This window comes from Haliotis rufescens, unplaced genomic scaffold, assembly GCF_023055435.1.
Source record: "Haliotis rufescens isolate VD_foot unplaced genomic scaffold, xgHalRufe1.0.p SCAF_15, whole genome shotgun sequence".
In the NCBI taxonomy this organism is placed as follows: Eukaryota; Metazoa; Mollusca; class Gastropoda; order Lepetellida; family Haliotidae; genus Haliotis; species Haliotis rufescens.
Genome location: NW_025963835.1, coordinates 11,978,129 through 12,001,389, shown reverse-complemented (window position 1 = coordinate 12,001,389; position 23,261 = coordinate 11,978,129). Strand labels below are relative to the sequence as shown.

At 39.1% G+C, this 23,261-nt stretch overlaps 1 protein-coding gene across 2 annotated transcripts in view; it reads left to right on the top strand.

Moving 5' to 3' along the window:
* LOC125380045 (uncharacterized protein YMR196W-like) overlaps window positions 1-4,498 on the top strand; it is a 46,974-nt gene extending 42,476 nt beyond the window's left edge. For both annotated transcript variants that reach the window (XM_048396138.1, XM_048396139.1), the window contains one exon: window positions 4,310-4,498. In XM_048396138.1, the coding sequence (XP_048252095.1) occupies window positions 4,310-4,373 (64 nt within the window). In that variant the 3' untranslated portion in view covers window positions 4,374-4,498. The remainder of the gene's footprint in view (window positions 1-4,309) is intronic.
* The last annotated feature ends 18,763 nt before the right edge of the window (window positions 4,499-23,261 follow it).

Sequence of the window (23,261 nt, the reverse complement as noted above, 5' to 3'; positions counted from 1 at the left end):
GACGCCGCCTAACCCCTATCTTCCCGCAATCATAACAGTGTACCTCAGTTTTTGAGGCTAACTGTGATTGAGAAGCATATGGTGTACGTGATGTGCTACCTTGTGTAACTACATTTGTAGTGGTAGACCTAGGGGGTAGATTCTGAGCCTGAGATTGGGCCTTATTGGCTTGATTCTGGGCTGTATTTGAGGGCCTATGAGATTTATACTCCAGGGTGTTAACCCTATCCCCAACAGACCTAAGGTTCTTATCAATCACCTTTAGGCGGAATAGCACATCATCCAGTTGTCTGTTGCTAGTTGTAGTGGTAGTCAATTGACATGATTGTGCATCCCCAGGGGTGGCTAACTCCTCCTCAACCCTACGGACAGCAAGCAGCAGCTTGTTATAGTCCGTACCTGAATCAAAGTGATGGCGAGTCGCTTGCTTCAGGTCATCACGAGTGAGACCCATCCAGAACCGGCTTCGAAGCAAGCTAGGTGCAGCATTGTGTGGTAAAGTGCCAGATGCCTCTATCTTGGAGATCAAATCCCGGAGGCGGCAACTCCACACAGCGACAGACTCATTCTTTTCCTGGCGGGCAGTGTAAAAACGCTCCATAAGCGTCTCGCCAGGCATCACATTGCCAAACACTAAGTCCAACTGCTCAATAGCAGTGTCAAGGGTAACAGTTTCTGAAAGCCCACTAAGTAGGTCAGCAGCTGAACCCTTGGCGGACCTCCGCATGGCATTTAGAATTGAAGTGTCCGAGAATGCATTCTCCCTACGACACCCAACAATCTCTAAATGCCATTGCTTATACTTGACCTCACCCTTGGTCCCATCCCCAGAAAATGATGACAACCGTGGACTGGGAGAATTGATAATGGGCATGTAAGTAGGCTGAAAGGGTGTGACAAGTCTAGGAGGAGCACCTACACTATGGCTATAAAAGGTAGTTGGATTATAACCTGGATATGGTGTTGGAATAGTGCGGCTAGGCCAAGACTCATGCGGTGTGTGTGAAGGTTGTGATGGGTAACTATTCAGGTAAGGTGTAGAAGTTGCCCTAGGCTGAACAAAGTTGTAAATTGAACCATGAGGCCTAGGCAGTGAAGCTGGTAGGTCCATCATAGGACTAAGGTTCACAGTCGCCGGAGAAATCTGAAACAGATTCTCAGAACCTGTGGGCATAGGTGACCTTGATGGTGGCGTATGACTAAGCAGATGAGGTACCGGCCTAGGGGAGTGAACAGGTAATGCCACCCTAGGACTGGTATATATTGTAGGTGGAATAGTGTAAGTATTGGACAACCCAAGACCTGGTGCACCAGTACCAGTAACACGATATGTCGTATTGGGATGCTGCAGCTGATTTGCAATATCATCTGCTAGTCTATTTAGCACACCAGTGCGGACCGAAGGATGCAGATGCTGAAGGCAGCTAAGTACCACATCGACCTCCGGGTCCCCACTTACATTAGCTTCAGCCATGGTGATACAAACTAAAGTGCAAGGATGTTTGATATGAGAGGAATATGAACTATATGACACTATCAAAACTGAAGTACCTCCTAAAAGGCGACAAGAATCTCACAAGTTAAGATCCAACAAACATCTGAACATCAACAAACTATGAGCTCCTCACCAAAGGATACAAAATGGATGCGTCTGAAGTTCAGCATCTAGTGCACCACAAGGTACAAGAACAATGAACTGCAGCTAGCCAAAAACAGAAGTAAGGGAACCAAAAGTCCTCACTGAGCTAAACTGGAAAAGCAGAAACCAAATACCAAAATACGAAGTATCTGACAAAGTCTCCAGAACAAAAGGGAAAAATACAACTTTAGTTTGCTAAGGTAAGTAATACGAAAAAGGTAAGTGGCAAGGTAGGTGTAAGAACAACTGACCACTTGTTGTAATAAGAAATATTACATGACTAAGCTACCACAATCTGGTTACCAAGCAGATGTGTAGGATAAACTAAGTCAATTACGGCAAAGATCACAACAATCTTACCAAAATGTTGCGAGCAGGAATATATATAGGAAGAACTAAGTATGAAGCAATATATAAGTTGCGAACGAGAAGTAATCAACACAAGAGTAATGAATTTGTTTTGATTTGAATGATGAACTAAGATGATGAAATGGTATGAATGAATAGGACGGCACAAGGACAAGACATGATATGGCAAATGTTAGTTGAGCAGATAAGGAATTTCCCAGCAGTGAAAAATATTTCAGACAGGAAAGAAGAGTGAGAAATTTAAAGTAAGAAATATGAAATAACTATTTTAGGGTACTTACTTTGCCAAAAGGTATCCAAGTGACTTAACAAATTAAATGGCTTATCTTATACCAGTAAACTGCAAATTAATTTAATAAAATTCATTGAATGAAGATGAAAATTACAATATATCACAATTAGCTATCACAGTTAAAGGGCAGTATAAATAGAATTTATCAAAATTCTGTAAAGATATAGGTTGATTTTAAATAAGAATTTAATTAAATGAGAATTCTGCAATGATAACTCAGAATGGCAACAAGTGGGTCACACAGCTGTACAACTTTACAGTTGTCAACAGTGCTTCCTAAGTGGAAAATATGATGATCACAAGTGTGACAAGATAAAGTTTCAAAAATGTTCAAGTAATGGTGATGAACATATCAAGCATATATATATATACAATGAAACAGTCAACTAATGACATTCTGATAAAATTTAGTTCAGAATGTAAACAAAGTTCATGGTCACAGTTCACAGATCAAAAGTTCATGTGTGAACAAAATGACAAATACATGTAAATCAGTTAAAATAAAAGTCACACTTCCAGGAATTGGAGGAAGCACCTCAATTTTAGCACTGATGCAGACGAAAAGTTCAACGTCATAACAAAGTGTAGATCACTGACGATTGAGGATCAAGATTAAATTTTAGTCAGAGTTATAGCTCAACGCTACACACAAAACTTCCACAAGTTGCATGGAAGAAACATCCTGAATCTTCAATGAAGAATCCTTCAACAGTGATGAAGGATTACCCCCAGAACACGATGAAGTTGATGAAGCCTGTGTCCAGAGTGACAGCCAACGGCCCCACGTTGGGCGCCAAATTTGTAGCCGGGGTAGTGGTATTTATCCGGCTCGGGCCGTTGGGAAACACAGACACAGGCAGATGGTGATAATGGATTTATTGCAAAGGGGGTGGCTGCTGTTGAAGAACTACCTGAAGAAAAGAAAATGTCCTTCCTCCTCAACAGCAGCACATGAAGTCATATATTTGCAAGTTTACAGGTATTATTTATCTTAAATATAAAAGTACAAAAGCCATTGATAAACTATACTAAAACTAACTTTAATGTTAAATTACTGTTATATGTTCATTATAGGATACTTGGAAAGCACATGGTCCAAAATGGACCATGTGGTTAATTATTTTACAAGCAAGTTTTATAATATCAATATTCCATTTACTAATTTAATATTACTTTAAATGATATTATATATATATTATTCAATTTAATTCAGCACCCTAATATAGATATTAATTTCTGACAGAAGCAGATGAAAACAGATTGAAATATGGCCATTCCATACCTGAAGAAAAGAAAATGTCCTTCCTCCTCAACAGCAGCACATGAAGTGAGGAGGAAGTCAGGTATGGAAGGAAGCTACCTGTAGAGGACCAGGGTGGCCAATTAGAAGACAGATTGCATTAAGCATCAAAGGAAGTGCTTAATGCAAGATATAAATAGACTGAGGGAAACCCTACAGGTGTAAAAAATGTCTAAAGATAGACAGAAGGTTGAAGGGGAAGATCTGGTGAGAGATTCCCAGAGACTGAAAATAAGGGTGTTGAGTTGTTTAAAGAGTTAGATACTGATATTCAACTGTAGACAAGACAAACATTGAACATATAGATGATTATGATGATGATGTATGAATAATGATATAACTATAGGAAGAATATAAGGTACCCTGCTACAGTTACACACTGTAGCCAGATGAGATATCATTGACACTGTAGCCAGGTGAGATAGCATTGTTACACACTGTAGCCAGTTGAGATAGCACTGTTACACACTGTAGCCAGGTGAGATAGCATTGTTACACACTGTAGCCAGATGAGATATCATTGACACTGTAGCCAGGTGAGATAACATTGTTACACACTGTAGCCAGGTAAAACTGCAATAGTGACACACTGTAGCCATGTGATGTTTGAAGAGAGTGTATAAGTTCTTTTTGTCCTCATTATTTTACATTACATTTATTACATTACATTATTACATTATTTCTTTTGTTTCTGCTTGATGTGTTGCAGCCATCAGACAGGCTGGACAGCACTTGTGCTTGAGTTCCTCTTCAGGAAACATGGCTGTAGATGACCAACACAAAGATTAAAACAAGCACATTATCTAATTGGCTGGACCAGCAGACAGGAAGAATGGAGACAAGTCAACACATCATCCCATTGGCTGGACCAGCAGACAGGAAGAATGGAGACAAGTCAACACATCATTCCATTGGCTGGACCAGCAGACAGGAAAAATGGAGACAAGTCAACACATCATCCCATTGGCTGGACCACCAGACAGGAAGAATGGAGACAAGTCAACACATCATCCCATTGGCTGGACCAGCAGACAGGAAGAATGGAGACAAGTCAACACATTATCCAATTGGCTGGACCAGCAGACAGGAAGAATGGAGACAAGTCAACACATTATCCAATTGGCTGGACCAGCAGACAGGAAGAATGGAGACAAGTCAACACATTATCCCATTGGCTGGACCAGCAGACAGGAAGAATGGAGACAAGTCAACACATTATCCAATTGGCTGGACCAGCAGACAGGAAGAATTGAGCTGTGTTTATCTTGCATATTGGTTTTAGCTATGCTGTTTTGAACGCATGTGAAAATGTTGATATTTATTCATATTTACCAAAAGAGCATGTTTGTGACCTTGTTTTCACCAGTGACGTCACATCATTCAAAACTGAATGGCCAGCTTGGCCATCTCAATCTTCACGTGCTCCAGTCGCTTGCCTTTTAGGTGGTAATCCACTGCCCGCTGAGGTAATAACACATAGAATCTTGTGTGCAAACGACATCGAAATGAATCCCGGACCACTTACCTTAGCAGAAGTCGAAGATACCATTTTGAAGGAAATCCAGTGCGTGAAATGTGATCTCGGAAGTCAGATAACCACACTATCGAATGAGGTTCGAGATCTGAGCACCAGATTTCATACACAAGAAAAAATACCCATATATACAAAATATACAATTTTGTATATTTGATATTTCCAAAATATACAATTTTGTATAGTTGGTATTTCCAAAATATACAATTTTGTATATATGGTTAGATTTTACCACTGCTTCATTCAATTTCCTCACCTCTTATAGAATGTTTCACATAATATGTGGTTGCAAAGTTTACTAATGATACCGAACAGTATAATTATTGCATGTGACAATAATGCTTTAATACTATTTTCATTATGACAACGATATGATGTAGACCAGTGTTTGCCCAGCGTAGAGGAATCTGGTTAATCTGTATCACTTAACGAGTGGTGAATAGCTTACTCTGCCCACAGTCGAGAGCAGCACAGTAATTAGTAGTTTAGACCAGGCGAATACACTGGTCACACTTGACTGGTCTGTCTGATGATTCGGTCACCTGCCAAATGGGATGTTTGACAATTGGGTGTGAACCTTACAGAGGAAGTTATTTTATGAATGCGTCACGTGTTTAAAAGAGATGACCATTATCTAAGTAAAATACTTCTAAGATCATAAAGGACATAACATTTAATAAAGTGAAATTCATTTTCGACAAACTTTTATAACAATTTTAAAACAGTGCGGGCAGATTCTATTTTCTAAAAGGTTTGGGGGGTTGTAAATCGTCCTGTTTCGATCCAGATCTAAAACTAGCTAAAATGCGACGGTGGTCCCTGTATTTAAAACATAAGGAGCAACAACGTTACGATCATGAAAGTTCTTAATGTATTGCCCTTAACGTTATGTTTATCGTTCCAAAGCTTTGTTCTCCAGCTCAGTTCATCTTTGTTTACGAGAACGTTTTTAATATGGGCAATTTTCTTCTTTCGGGATTGGAGCAGTCATAATATTCATAACATCATAAATATTAAGATTACAGGCAATTTTAACAACTTTAGTACTCCATGAACTTTTACATAGTAACCATTTTCTTCATCAAAGCGTTACAAGTACTGTTATTAAATCTTGGGGTAGTCTAAAAACATTAGCATGTAATGTAACAAACGGGGAGGAGAGACCCATGTCTCCATTAGTGGCTATACATGGAGGTACCGTTACTAACACCAAGAAATAATTTACCGGCTCTATTGTGGATTAGATTAACGTTTTATCCTCATATACCAGAGCCATAGATCATTACCGGCTCAACAAGACTTTCATACAGCTTCATAAAAAAACATCATAAGACATACACCTAACAGAATAAGACAAAGCATGGCTGGCAGAATTGTACAACTCTTTCACAGTTTCACATATCTAGATGCTCGTCAACCCGTAGTCCCAGATAACGATATGATTCTACATAGACCAGTGTTTGCCCAGCGTAGAGGAATCTGGTTAATCTGTATCACTTAACGAGTTTGAATAGCTTACTCTGCCCACAGTCGAGAGCAGCACAGTAATTAGTAGTTTAGACCAGGCGAATACACTGGTCACACTTGACTGGTCTGTCTGATGATTCGGTCACCTGCCAAATGGGATGTTTGACAATTGGGTGTGAACCTTACAGAGGAAGTTATTTTATGAATGCGTCACGTGTTTCAAAAGAGATGACCATTATCGAAGTAAAATACTTCTAAGATCATAAAGGACATAACATTTAATAAAGTGAAATTCATTTTCGACAAACTTTTATGAACAATTTTAAAACAGTGCGGGCAGATTCTATTTTCTAAAAGGTTTGGGGGGTTGTAAATCGTCCTGTTTCGATCCAGATCTAAAACTAGCTAAAATGCGACGGTGGTCCCTGTATTTAAAACATAAGGAGCAACAACGTTACGATCATGAAAGTTCTTAATGTATTGCCCTTAACGTTATGTTTATCGTTCCAAAGCTCTGTTCTCCAGCTCAGTTCATCTTTGTTTACGAGAACGTTTTTAATATGGGCAATTTTCTTCTTTCGGGACATTGGAGCAGTCATAATATTCATAACATCATAAATATTAAGATTACAGGCAATTTTAACAACTTTAGTACTCCATGAACTTTTACATAGTAACCATTTTCTTCATCAAAGCGTTACAAGTACTATTATTAAATCTTGGGGTAGTCTAAAAACATTAGCATGTAATGTAACAAACGGGGAGGAGAGACCCATGTCTCCATTAGTGGCTATACATGGAGGTACCGTTACTAACACCAAGAAATAATTTACCGGCTCTATTGTGGATTAGATTAACGTTTTATCCTCATATACCAGAGCCATAGATCATTACCGGCTCAACAAGACTTTCATACAGCTTCATAAAAAAACATCATAAGACATACACCTAACAGAATAAGACAAAGCATGGCTGGCAGAATTGTACAACTCTTTCACAGTTTCACATATCTAGATGCTCGTCAACCCGTAGTCCCAGATAACGATATGATTCTACATAGACCAGTGTTTGCCCAGCGTAGAGGAATCTGGTTAATCTGTATCACTTAACGAGTTTGAATAGCTTACTCTGCCCACAGTCGAGAGCAGCACAGTAATTAGTAGTTTAGACCAGGCGAATACACTGGTCACACTTGACTGGTCTGTCTGATGATTCGGTCACCTGCCAAATGGGATGTTTGACAATTGGGTGTGAACCTTACAGAGGAAGTTATTTTATGAATGCGTCACGTGTTTCAAAAGAGATGACCATTATCGAAGTAAAATACTTCTAAGATCATAAAGGACATAACATTTAATAAAGTGAAATTCATTTTCGACAAACTTTTATGAACAATTTTAAAACAGTGCGGGCAGATTCTATTTTCTAAAAGGTTTGGGGGGTTGTAAATCGTCCTGTTTCGATCCAGATCTAAAACTAGCTAAAATGCGACGGTGGTCCCTGTATTTAAAACATAAGGAGCAACAACGTTACGATCATGAAAGTTCTTAATGTATTGCCCTTAACGTTATGTTTATCGTTCCAAAGCTCTGTTCTCCAGCTCAGTTCATCTTTGTTTACGAGAACGTTTTTAATATGGGCAATTTTCTTCTTTCGGGACATTGGAGCAGTCATAATATTCATAACATCATAAATATTAAGATTACAGGCAATTTTAACAACTTTAGTACTCCATGAACTTTTACATAGTAACCATTTTCTTCATCAAAGCGTTACAAGTACTATTATTAAATCTTGGGGTAGTCTAAAAACATTAGCATGTAATGTAACAAACGGGGAGGAGAGACCCATGTCTCCATTAGTGGCTATACATGGAGGTACCGTTACTAACACCAAGAAATAATTACGGGCTCTATTGTGGATTAGATTAATGTTTTATCCTCATTTACCAGAGCCATAGATCATTACCGGCTCAACAAGACTTTCATACAGTTTCATAAAAAACATCATAAGACATACACCCAACAGAGACAAAGCATGGCTGGCAGAATTGTACAACTCTTTCACAGTTTCACATATCTAGATGCTCGTCAACCCGTAGTCCCAGATAACGATATGATTCTACATAGAACAGTGTTTGCCCAGCGTAGAGGAATCTGTTTAATCTGGTTAATCTGACTGTTGGAATATTATCTATGCATTATCCTGTCTAAAAATCTAGATATATTTACAATATCATGTATGCATTTTTGAATCATTGTATTCCGGAGTGGTCTTCATATAAACTTCTTTACCAATCCGCTTCATGTACATTTTCAGAAAAACATATCATAACATGGGAATACCGTTCGAATTGAGCCTCGCTCAATTTCCCTGTGCGCTGTGATTTTTTATTATTTTTTTTAAAATGAAAATTTTACAGGGACTAGCTGTGCTACCACACATGTTAAACCATTTTTACAGTTTTGTCTAATTTTAGCGATAATGAAAACTGAGTAGAGATAAAATATATTGATGAACAACGTCTTAATTACAGTTAGGAGCGACGCTTAGGTGTATGTTGTAACACCATTATCAAGCAAGTGATGTTGTTCATCCACAGATCTTATCCTCTCTCAATACTCCAACTTCTAAATTCCTCGCAAAGAAGATAATGATACTTGTTTTGAATCTTGCCATCGTACAAAATATTCTTCGCACAGTATTCAAGAAACAATGTAATATTAATATCATACTACGCCATCAATATATGTTGTGCAATATTTGAGAGGTTGGCGCCTGTCGGGACGGTGTGAGATGCTAAAACTGTTCTTGTATAGTCTAGTATCCTTTGGCTAGTGACAGCTACCACTGTTTATTCCCATTCAAGTTGCTAACGGTGTTTCATCTAAACAGTATTATGGGAACGGAAATTAAAACATTACTTCATTCGTTATGCTACCATTTTTGAATATATGTCCATGAGATTTATCTGTTCATTTTTCCGTATTTTTATTACGGAACTTATAGCTTTGTGTGGCACAAACGATCAAATAGTAAGATGACTACAATTAAAGGGCATTAATAACGAGAGGCTGTTCACATATATGTACATCATATATGTATCACGCGAATCATTTCTGATTTTACTCGACGTTAGAGCTAGAAACGTTACCTACTTCCGGCGCAGCGGTTCTAGATGTTGGCGCTATCTAGATTGGGTCCCTGACACATGCAGCTCTATTTGATGGGTGTATTGTACTTAATAAGCTGAACTTTTATGACTATTTTGTGCAAATATATACTGGTCACTCCAACTAATCTTTGTTACTAAAATATATAGGATTGTTGTCTATAACGTGTCCATTCGTATGTCTGTTTTACGTCTGTTCTACTAATTATTGACACTAAGAAACTCGTACAATTTTTTAAATCATTACTAAACGTGTTGTACTTGTCTACATCTGAATTGAAAAAAGTGGGAGAAAAGTTGCTTACTGTATTTTGCCGCCTTTGATGGTTCTGATGATCAAGATGACAACGTCAAAATCTAAGTGTTCAGGAGTCGATGAGGATTCAGGAGTTTTTGAATTGATGCGGAATCAAGGTTGGGGGTTATTATAGGCCTAATAGTGCACCACATGATTTATGTCCAGGCCCCCGTGACATGCAGTTGTCATGTGACATGTAATTAACTAATTGAAATGCAAAAACAATTCCGACAGCAAATAACCGCATCCACAACAACAATGCGTGGATGCAAAGAAAGAAACCATTTTTAACCCCTTTCTGTATATTTGTATTTGTATTCCTTTCTGAAACTATCATTCTACAAACAGTTGTGTTCACCGCCCATTGTGATACTTCTACTTAAGAAAATAAAAAAGGATGTTTATTTAGTCATTTGACATGCGTTCATTGTAAACAAGGATTAGTGTGAAAGGATTACTAAGTTTGTCATCCAGTATAATGCACTTCCTCGATTAGCATAATTAGAACAGAGTTTGTAATTAGTTATATCCTGACTCCAGTTAACCAAGGCAGCTACATCAGTTGTGATTTATGAATTTGTGGAATCTTAATGAAAATAACGACCGCCTGTCACAAAAATGCAAACGAACATTGAACACGCACAGTTGCAGATTTTCCTTTCGTACATTTGAGGGTGAACGTGAACGAAGCCGTGCAAGATGCTTTACAGCGATTTGTCTTCAGAACACATATTGAGCTCAGGTAAGTTTATTAATGATGATATTTTCATCCATTCATAGATATGGCGATCATGAGCGCTGACACTGTATGTATTCGCAATAGAACATTTGGAAGACTAGACACAAATTGAGTCACAATATGACAACATCAAATCAAAGAATTTGTTTAATGCAACAGATTTAAGGCATTGAAATTGTACATTATTATAAAATACATGAGTGTCGCTACGTCTCATGTCAAATACATCAATAAATTCTTATTAAAAAATTTTAATTTAATATTACTATGAATTTATAGCTAAAATTATGGAGTCTTGCATGTCGAGCCAACAAACTATAGTACATATTATTCACCTTGGAATTTCTGTTTACTGTGCTTGCGGTGGGGTCAACCCTATTCCCAAAATGGACAGTTCCAAATACTACTGCATAAAATATTAATGCCAATTTGGAGAATATTACCAAATGAATGAATGCAAGTAAAACTTAATCCAGGGAAAAAGAAAACTGTTCAATATCACGTCAAAGTGTGCCCAAGTGCAAAACCTAATCTTAAAATGAAAGGACTTTGGTATTAATATTTCAGTCAGATTATGATATTGGCGAGTTAACGAGGTAAGCCCTATGATTAATTGTCTTAAATACCTTTCTGGTGTCCACCGCCGTGAACCATACTCAATCACTCAGATAAATAACCCCTTTTACATAAGTCATGAACAAGCATATATATATTGCCAATATTTTGCTCCCATGTTTTGGATAATTGTACCAAAGAAAAAGAATTAATCCTAGAATGTCTACACATTAATTCATTACGGACGCTGAAATAATGCCGATGAGACGTTAATTTTTACCTCGCCCACTCACTGATTACGGACTATTTGTGGGCCAATAAGAGGTACAAGCCACGTGAAAATGTAGAGTGAGACCAACGTAGCCATTACACCTTTTTACAAGATGGAAAACATCTTTGCTGTTAGTGATTACATATAAAGAAATCTAACCAATTCACAGGCTATACGTTGTAGAACTGAATGCAAGTCATTCCTACCTGATACCATTAATAATTGGAATAGTCACCGGAAAAAGAGGATTATTAAACTTAGACAATGTTATATTCAGTTAAGCCATGATACCAGATTTTGTCACTTTAAACTTCCATCGGCTTAAAAACACATCTCAGATAATAATACATCATGCATGCTCTTGTGGCTGTCACAATGGTACACTGCATTAATTTTTACACATGCCCCAACTACAATATATTTAGAAACGATTCTATTCTAAAGGTTAAGTGAGTTTCTAATCAGTGGTTTATTGGAAACAATTTGAACAGTGCCTAATTTAGCTATTTTGAAATCGGCCATGTACATCCGACATTCGGGTGGATTTGCACATATATAATAACTAGTAGTAAGACTTAATACATACTTTGAGACACGTATTAAGTATTAAAGAGTTAAATAACTTTTCTTAGGAAACCCCTTTCCATCAACCGCACTGTTGACCTATCTTTTTTGTTCTGTTTTGATGTATTGATGTATTATTTAATACAATATGTATATCTCCCCTCATCCCAATGTTAATAAAAGGAAGCTTGGTGGGGACTTTTGGGATATAAGAAATGAATACAGACTGCCATATTGTCTGAATGTCTTAACAATCACCGGGTGTGACCACGTAGACAGGATATCATTCGGGTTTCTCATAATTACTCCATGAGCATGCTTGGTATTATAGCTTGGGGATATTAAATGTAAGTTTGTTATCAGAGGAGATTGATAGTGAACTTTTAGTACCAGTTAGATATGATATCTATATGACTTCTTTCTGTTTGACAAAGGATTAAGGGTATATGTCTGGGTAATCCTTCCACGCTGATGAAAGAAAGTCACTCTACTAGTTCATGTAATCTACGTCAAATAAGATCAGAACACATGCATTATTACAACATACTCAGGATACCAATAACAACGAAATGTACAAATTAACAAACATGATCAATATTATTATTACATGTTAATGCCATGTATGTAAATATAGCTATATAAACATATGTTTAATTTTTCAGCTTGTGTGAAGTCGTCCATAAATACAAGAAAACGTATATTTTCCCAAAATTATATTACCCTCAAAAGGGCAATTATATTCATGTTACATTTTTTCAGTCTCTTTTTTAATTCGAATAACGTAACATTTATGTTACTTTGATTTTATTAGACCCATATGTTGTTGTTACAGACCCAGGGATTGACTAGGTTCATTACATGTCATAAAAGTGCCGGGACATAATATGGTGGCAATACATTCTCTAATTAACACCTGTCACAAAGGGACGGGCAATTTGGGTTTGTCCTCAGGGAATGTGTTATGCAATTTGTGTATTCACGAAATAACATTCAACAAATTATGTACATGGTCCCGTGATGTAGGATTGATGCATTCGTACTTTTTATAAATAAATGAATTGCATTTTTTTTCTTAACCGTGTGCGAAATACGCATAATGTCGGAAAGCGCAAGTTAAATACTGACTTCATCCCAAAATAAATCACAAACCCTCTCTTATAATTTGTATAATATTCTATATTTTAATTATGTAAATCACGTTCCTGTCACTTTTAAAGTAGAATACGTTAGTCACTCAACCAATTCCATTATTATTTTCCCAAAGATCAAAGATTAAAGCAGTTATCAAGATTTATTTTCCATATCTTTAAAAATACTTAATCTTTACATTGAAACTGCCATCATGATGTATTATTATTATTATTATTATTATTTTTACTATTATTATTGATGTACATATGGTTTGCACCCAACCATGCGCGTGCCAAATTATACAGCGTCAAGCTTTTAGAGCGCCAACTAAGTTTTCCAAAGTAGAAATTAAGCCAAATGAATATATATCAAGTTTCCTTTTGCTAGAACATATGCATGCTGTTGTGTTTTTTCAAGGTAATCTTCGTTCTCGCATTGATAACAATATTTAAAGAACAAGTATTATAAAATATAATACGGGAATATATTACACACGTTATTTACGCATCCGGTTGCTCATAATACAATTTTCCCCACGGACTACCGTTTTACAAAACGCGATTTTCCGCGTTTCCGCCGAGATTTCACATTATAACAATGTATATCTACAATGAAACCGACAGCTCAGAACAAACCAAATTCAACACTTTTTAGTAGTGATAAAATAGTTTTCATCTTCTGTGCAATCCACTCTGTTGGCATATGTGCACCAGAGCATGTTACAAAACACATCGCGGCCTCCCCGTAAAACAAATCCAAGCTCAAACACTTTCAATACAGAAGTTACCGCCAAAGCAATCGACCCCGACAGCTAATCCCCTCTGTGCATTTGACCATAAAGTCTACTCACATACCAGACGACTCAACCGCCAACCCGTCAATATCATTGCAAGGACAGTATGTACTCCCGCTAACAGTGTGGAGTACTAATTAAACATTCCAGTAATGTTACCCGCCACTAAATCAGTTTTTTGTAACTTGCTGATACTATTTTGCACATACAAAACATTTATAGAGCAATACATAGCAATTATCCTCCTTTACCAACATATACAAAGAAACACAGTGCTCAACTTAAAACACTTCAATTTGCACACACTGTATATCATAATTATACACAAATACATAATAATTATCTCCCTTTACCAATATATACAAACAAAACAAATTTGGATACACCATATATACAAATTTGTATATTTTGTATATGTCATATATACAAACTTGTATATTTTGTATATATCATCTTTCCAATCTTGTATATCCTTTGGAAATATCATCTTTCCAAAGGATATACAAGCTTGTATATATGGATTTTTTTTGCAGTGATAACATTGAATCAAAGAAGACCAAACTCCAGAGTGACATGGAAACTGTACAACACAACCAGAGCATAATGTACGAGGACGTTGGTTAGATCTCCGGTAAGATGGAAAACGTGGAAGAGAAATTAGCACAGTTCGACGGCGAGATCGACAAGCTAGAGGCATTTAGCAGGCGTGACAACGTTATCCTCTATAACGTGACAGAGGAAACAGGGGAGACGCACACTGATTGCAAGTTCAAGGTACTAGACATCTTGAACAGCAATGTTCAGACCAAGACATGGGTTAGTGATGACGTCATCCGTGCACATCGACTCGGCGCCCAACGTGAGGATACCTCTAAACCAAGACCGCTAATTGCTAAATTACGGCTGTCTGATGACAAGATTGAAGTATTGAAAGCTCGACCAACACTCAAGAATATCGGTTATGGAGTCTCAAGTGACTTAACTATCCGCCAACGCGAACAACTTAAAGCCGTGGGACTGATTGGATATTTTAAAAATGGTAAGCTGTTAACTAAACCACGAAATGATGAACATAACCATGACACACACAAATCTGAGAGCTCCAAACGACAATTGAGGAGTACCTCAAAGCGTGGTGGCTACCATAAGAGATAACAATCAGGCCAGGGCCAGTATTCGACACAGAATGGAAATAACACTGGTAACGATAAACATTTGTCATTGTTGTCCTGGAACATTTGTGGCCTTCGTAAAATGTTTGATGATTGTGACTTTATTGCCTATCTCCAATCATTTGATATTGTGTTTCTCTTGGAGACATTTATATCAGATTTCCCAGACTTAAACTGGTTACCTGGTTACCAAATGTACTTTGCCCCAGCAGTTAAAACATCATTGTCAGGTAGATGTTCTGGTGGTGTGTGTCTCTGCGTTAGGCAAGATGTTGTGAACATGTGCATTCACCTTAGCACCGACATAGAAAATTTCATATGTTTAAAATTTCCAAAATCTGTGTTTAATTTGAAATGTGATTTAATGTTGTTGTGTACATATGTCCCTCAGGCAGGTTCAACATTTTACAAAGGGAGAACTGATTCAGGTTGCCTTATTGATAAAGTGGAAGCTTTTATATTGGAGCATTGGTCTGATTTCACTTCTTCACATGTGCTACTCTGTGGTGATTTTAATGCCCGCACAGGCAACAAAAATAATCCCATTTCTGAGGAAAGTGATGACTTTGGACATGATGATGTATACATTGATGTTGACAATGCCCCTGTTGAACAATGTGTATCGCACGATGGTACTATCAATAGATTTGGACGCATTTTATTGAATCTATGCTTTGTACTTCGTATGTTTATACTAAATGGGAGAGTTTATGGTGATAGTGCAGGCGAGTTTACTTTTGTAGGAGATACTGGTTCTAGTGTTGTTGATTATTTTATTGCATCTGCTGATTTTTTCCAGTATGTAGATATGTTAAATGTTGGTGATCGATCAGATTCAGACCATTTCCCTCTTGAGTTATCCTGCAGGTTTCCTTGTAGCAATCGTGCCATACATAGTTTAGACTGTGAGGATGATGTCTCTATGAACAGTACATTTTCATGGAACGAATCCAAGAAAAGCATTTTTATCACAGCACTTAGATGGTCCTTGCATATTCATGAAAATTCCTTGATGGATAAAATTGAAGCTAATGTAGAGGAGGGGATTACATATTTGGTACAGTATGTTCTAGACTCGGCGTCCTGTATGAGGAAACAGATCAAATATGGTGAACATAAACACGATAAACCAAAGTTGAATATAGCATGTAGGGCAGCAAGATCTGAATCAAGGAAGGCTCTCAGAAGGTATAGGTGTTGTCGCAGTGAATACAACCGACAACGCTACTGTAAACTGAGAAATGTGTATAAAAACTTTTGTAGAAAGTTCAAATATGATCTTAAATTGTCACGGCTAGTCCGACTAAACAGCACTTTACACAGTCCGAAATTATTTTGGAATACTATACGTTCTCTTCAGAGACATCCTACCCCCAAAGGATCTATATCCCAAACAGAATGGTTACATCATTTCAAGAAGTTATTCTCAAAAGATGATTCGATATATTTGGTAGACAATGAGTGCTTTGAACGTGATGATGATGGCGTCAGTGAAATTCTTAGTGATGTTGACATGCTTCTGTTGGAATCGCCTATCACGGAAACGGAAATATTTAATGCTATATCTCACCTTAAAACAGGTAAATCTGCTGGGATTGATTGTGTTATAGCTGAAATGCTCAAGTACTCACTACCTGATACTATGCCTTTTCTGGTTAAATGTTTCAATCGGATTTTTGATACAGGTATTTTTCCTTCTATCTGGTCAAAATCTATTATTATTCCGTTATTCAAGAATGGAAACGTAAACAATCCTGACAATTATCGGGGTATATCTCTCACGAGTATCCTTAGTAAAGCATTTACATCTATCATCAATAATAGATTAACACAGTGGTCAAATATGAGAGATTTGATCCCTGAAACACAAGCGGGATTTACAAAGGACTATTCGACTTTTGACCACATATTTACTTTGTATGCAGTCATTGAGAAATATTTATCGTACAGGAAACGTAAGTTGTATGTGGCCTTTGTTGATTTTAAAAAGGCATTTGATTCTGTAAATAGAGCTTATTTGTGGAGGTGTTTGAAAAATAAGGGTTTAGGAGGCAAAATGCTTGTCATTATTAAATCAATGTATGCAAATGTAAAATCATGTGTTCGCTGTGGTGATATTAAGAGTGACTTTTTTGATTGTCCGATAGGTTTACGTCAAGGATGTGTTTTAAGTCCTATACTTTTCTCATTTTTTATAAATGAGTTATATGTTGATATCATACAGTCTGGTAGACATGGCGTCCAGCTCTCCCCTGATGTAATAGAACTTTTCATGCTACTTTTTGCAGATGATGTGATTTTGATGTCTAGTACTATTATTGGTCTACAGAAGCAGCTTAACATACTTTCGGAATATTCAGATAAATGGAAACTTAGTGTTAATCTTGATAAAACAAATATTGTTATATTTCGTAGAGGTGGTCGAGTGGCCACAAGAGAGAAATGGTTTTTTAAAGGTACATGTATTAATGTTGTGCATGAATACAAATACCTTGGCATATTGTTTACCCATACACTGAATCTGAATAAGTCAGTAATTAATCTCACAAACAGAGCAAAGAAAGCTCTATTACAAGTCCACCTTGTTATGTCTAAGCTCGGAGTTATTTCACCAAAAATGTATTTTAAATTATTTGATTCTCAAATACAACCTATTTTACTATACGGGTCTGAGATATGGGGTTGTAAAGAGTTCTATACAATTGAAAAGGTTCATCTCCTCGCTTGTAAAAAGTTTTTGAATGTTGGTATGTCAACACCAAGTAATATGATTTATGGAGAATGCGGGAGATTCCCATTGTACATTGGATCTTACACTCGTTGTTTGAAGTATTGGTGTAAAATAATAATAATGCCTGAACACCGTTTACCCAAGAAAGCCTACAACATGCTCGTACACCTCGACAATCTTGGAAAGAACACATGGGCTTCTTGTATTCGTACATTGCTTTTTACATATGGCTTTGGTTTCATTTGGCTGTCCCAGACAATTGGTAATGCAAATGCTTTCATTAAGTACTTTCGCATGCGTGCCATTGACATGTTTCATCAGAAATGGCATTCAGATATTTATGAAAGTTCAAGATATGATACTTATCGCCAATTCAAGTCATTGCTTGAACCAGAATCCTATTTATCAAATTTACGGTACAGGAATTCTCGTAACACGCTTATTCGTTTAAGACTTGGCCTGAATGATAAAAAAATTAACACAGGGAGATTTTCATCTATTGAGAAATCGATACGATTATGCCCATTTTGTGACATTGTTGTCGAAGATGAATACCATTTCATGTTTATTTGCCCTATATACGAAAATCTAAGAGACAAGTACTTACCGCAGTGGTCTCTATCTCATTTTAATGCTAAAAGATTGTCTTCATTACTGTCTTGCAAGGATCTTATAACACAACATCAACTGGCTTTGTACATACATAATGCTTTTTTGTTACGAAGTGAATTGTTACCTTGACTTTGTATGTTATAAAATATGTTATGTAACTCCGTTGTATATGGGCCTGTGGCCTTTCATACAATAAAGAATTGAATTGAATTGAATTGAGACAATTCAACACATCATCCCATTGGCTGGACCAGCAGACAGGAAGGATGGAGACAAGTCAACACATTATCTAATTGGCTGGACCAGCAGACAGGAAGAATGGAGACAAGTCAACTCATCATCCCATTGGCTGGACCAGCAGACAGGAAGGATGGAGACAAGCCAACACATTATCCAATTGGCTGGACCAGCAGACAGGAAGAATGGAGACAAGTCAACACATCATCCCATTGGCTGGACCAGCAGACAGGAAGGATGGAGACAAGTCAACACATTATCCAATTGGCTGGACCAGCAGACAGGAAGGATGGAGACAAGTCAACACATTATCCAATTGGCTGGACCAGCAGACAAGCAGGGTGAAGACAAGTCAACACATTATCCAATTGGCTGGACCAGCAGACAGGAAGGATAGAGACAAGTCAACACATTATCTTATTGGCTGGACCAGCAGACAGGAAGAATGGAGACAAGTCAACACATCATCCCATTGGCTGGACCAGCAGACAGGAAGGATGGAGACAAGTCAACACATTATCCAATTGGCTGGACCAGCAGACAGGAAGGATGGAGACAAGTCAACACATTATCCAATTGGCTGGACCAGCAGACAAGCAGGGTGAAGACAAGTCAACACATTATCCAATTGGCTGGACCAGCAGACAGGAAGGATAGAGACAAGTCAACACATTATCTTATTGGCTGGACCAGCAGACAGGAAGAATGGAGACAAGTCAACACATCATCCCATTGGCTGGATCTGCAGACAGGAAGGATGGAGACAAGTCAACACATTATCCCATTGGCTGGACCAGCAGACAGGAAGAAGGGAGACAAGTCAACACATTATCCAATTGGCTGGACGAGCAGACAGGAAGGATGGAGACAAGTCAACACATCATCCCATTGGCTGGACCAGCAGACAGGAAGAATGGAGACAAGTCAACACATTATCCCATTGGCTGGACCAGCAGACAGGAAGAATGGAGACAAGTCAAAACATCCAATTGGCTGGACCAGCAGACAGGAAGGATGGAGACAAGCCAACACATTATCCAATTGGCTGGACCTGCAGACAGGAAGAATGGAGACAAGTCAACACATTATCCAATTGGCTGGACCAGCAGACAGGAAGGATGAAGACAAGTCAACACATTATCCCATTGGCTGGACCAGCAGACAAGAAGAATGGAGACAAGTCAACACATCCAATTGGCTGGACCAGCAGACAGGAAGGATGGAGACAAGCCAACACATTTTCCAATTGGCTGGACCTGCAGACAGGAAGAATGGAGACAAGTCAACACATTATCCAATTGGCTGGACCAGCAGACAGGAAGGATGGAGACAAGTCAACACATTATCTAATTGGCTGGACCAGCAGACAAGAAGAATGGAGACAAGTCAACACATCATCCCATTGGCTGGACCAGCAGACAGGAAGAATGGAGACAAGTCAACACATTATCCCATTGGCTGGACCTGCAGACAGGAAGGATGGAGACAAGTCAACACATTATCCAATTGGCTGGACCAGCAGACAGGAAGGAGGGAGACAAGTCAACACATTATCTAATTGGCTAGACCAGCAGACAGGACGAATGGAGACAAGTCAACACATCATCCCATTGGCTGGACCTGCAGACAGGAAGAATGGAGACAAGTCAACACATTATCCCATTGGCTGGACCTGCAGACAGGAAGGATGGAGACAAGTCAACACATTATCCAATTGGCTGGACCAGCAGACATGAAGGATGGAGACAAGTCAACACATTATCTAATTGGCTGGACCAGCAGACAGGAAGAATGGAGACAAGTCAACACATCATCCCATTGGCTGGACCAGCAGACAGGAAGAATGGAGACAAGTCAACACATCATCCCATTGGCTGGACCACCAGACAGGAAGAATGGAGACAAGTCAACACATCATCCCATTGGCTGGACCAGCAGACAGGAAGGATGGAGACAAGTCAACACATTATCCAATTGGCTGGACCAGCAGACAGGAAGGATGGAGACAAGTCAACACATTATCCAATTGGCTGGACCAGCAGACAAGCAGGGTGAAGACAAGTCAACACATTATCCAATTGGCTGGACCTGCAGACAGGAAGAATGGAGACAAGTCAACACATTATCTTATTGGCTGGACCAGCAGACAGGAAGAATGGAGACAAGTCAACACATCATCCCATTGGCTGTACCTGCAGACAGGAAGGATGGAGACAAGTCAACACATTATCCCATTGGCTGGACCAGCAGACAGGAAGAATGGAGACTAGGCAACACATTATCCAATTGGCTGGACCAGCAGACAGGAAGGATGGAGACAAGTCAACACATTATCCAATTGGCTGGACCAGCAGACAGGAAGAATGGAGACAAGTCAACTCATCATCCCATTGGCTGGACCAGCAGACCGGAAGGATGGAGACAAGCCAACACATTATCCAATTGGCTGGACCTGCAGACAGGAAGAATGGAGACAAGTCAACACATTATCCAATTGGCTGGACCAGCAGACAGGAAGGAAGGAGACAAGTCAACACATTATCTAATTGGCTGGACCAGCAGACAGGAAGAATGGAGACAAGTCAACACATCCAATTGGCTGGACCAGCAGACAGGAAGGATGGAGACAAGCCAACACATTATCCAATTGGCTGGACCTGCAGACAGGAAGAATGGAGACAAGTCAACACATTATCCAATTGGCTGGACCAGCAGACAGGAAGGATGGAGACAAGTCAACACATTATCTAATTGGCTGGACCAGCAGACAAGAAGAATGGAGACAAGTCAACACATCATCCCATTGGCTGGACCTGCAGACAGGAAGAATGGAGACAAGTCAACACATTATCCCATTGGCTGGACCTGCAGACAGGAAGGATGGAGACAAGTCAACACATTATCCAATTGGCTGGACCAGCAGACAGGAAGGATGGAGACAAGTCAACACATTATCTAATTGGCTGGACCAGCAGACAGGAAGAATGGAGACAAGTCAACACATCATCCCATTGGCTGGACCTGCAGACAGGAAGAATGGAGACAAGTCAACACATTATCCCATTGGCTGGACCTCAGACAGGAAGGATGGAGACAAGTCAACACATTATCCAATTGGCTGGACCAGCAGACATGAAGGAAGGAGACAAGTCAACACATTATCTAATTGGCTGGACCAGCAGACAGGAAGAATTGAGACAAGTCAACACATCATCCCATTGGCTGGACCAGCAGACAGGAAGAATGGAGACAAGTCAACACATCATCCCATTGGCTGGACCAGCAGACAGGAAGAATGGAGACAAGTCAACACATCATCCCATTGGCTGGACCAGCAGACAGGAAGGATGGAGACAAGTCAACATATTATCCAATTGGCTGGACCAGCAGACAGGAAGGATGGAGACAAGTCAACACATTATCCAATTGGCTGGACCAGCAGACAAGCAGGGTGAAGACAAGTCAACACATTATCCAATTGGCTGGACCTGCAGACAGGAAGAATGGAGACAAGTCAACACATTATCTTATTGGCTGGACCAGCAGACAGGAAGAATGGAGACAAGTCAACACATCATCCCATTGGCTGTACCTGCAGACAGGAAGAATGGAGACAAGTCAACACATTATCCCATTGGCTGGACCAGCAGACAGGAAGAATGGAGACTAGGCAACACATTATCCAATTGGCTGGACCAGCAGACAGGAAGGATGGAGACAAGTCAACACATTATCCCATTGGCTGGACCAGCAGACAGGAAGAATGGAGACAAGTCAACTCATCATCCCATTGGCTGGACCAGCAGACAGGAAGGATGGAGACAAGCCAACACATTATCCAATTGGCTGGACCTGCAGACAGGAAGAATGGAGACAAGTCAACACATTATCCAATTGGCTGGACCAGCAGACAGGAAGGAAGGAGACAAGTCAACACATTATCTAATTGGCTGGACCACCAGACAGGAAGAATGGAGACAAGTCAACACATCATCCAATTGGCTGGACCTGCAGACAGGAAGAATGGAGACAAGTCAACACATTATCCCATTGGCTGGACCTGCAGACAGGAAGGATGGAGACAAGTCAACACATCATCCCATTGGCTGGACCAGCAGACTGGAAGGATGGAGACAAGTCAACACATTATCCAATTGGCTGGACCAGCAGACAGGAAGGATGGAGACAAGTCAACACATTATCCAATTGGCTGGACCAGCAGACAGGAAGAATGGAGACAAGTCAACTCATCATCCCATTGGCTGGACCAGCAGACAGGAAGGATGGAGACAAGCCAACACATTATCCAATTGGCTGGACCTGCAGACAGGAAGAATGGAGACAAGTCAACACATTATCTTATTGGCTGGACCAGCAGACAGGAA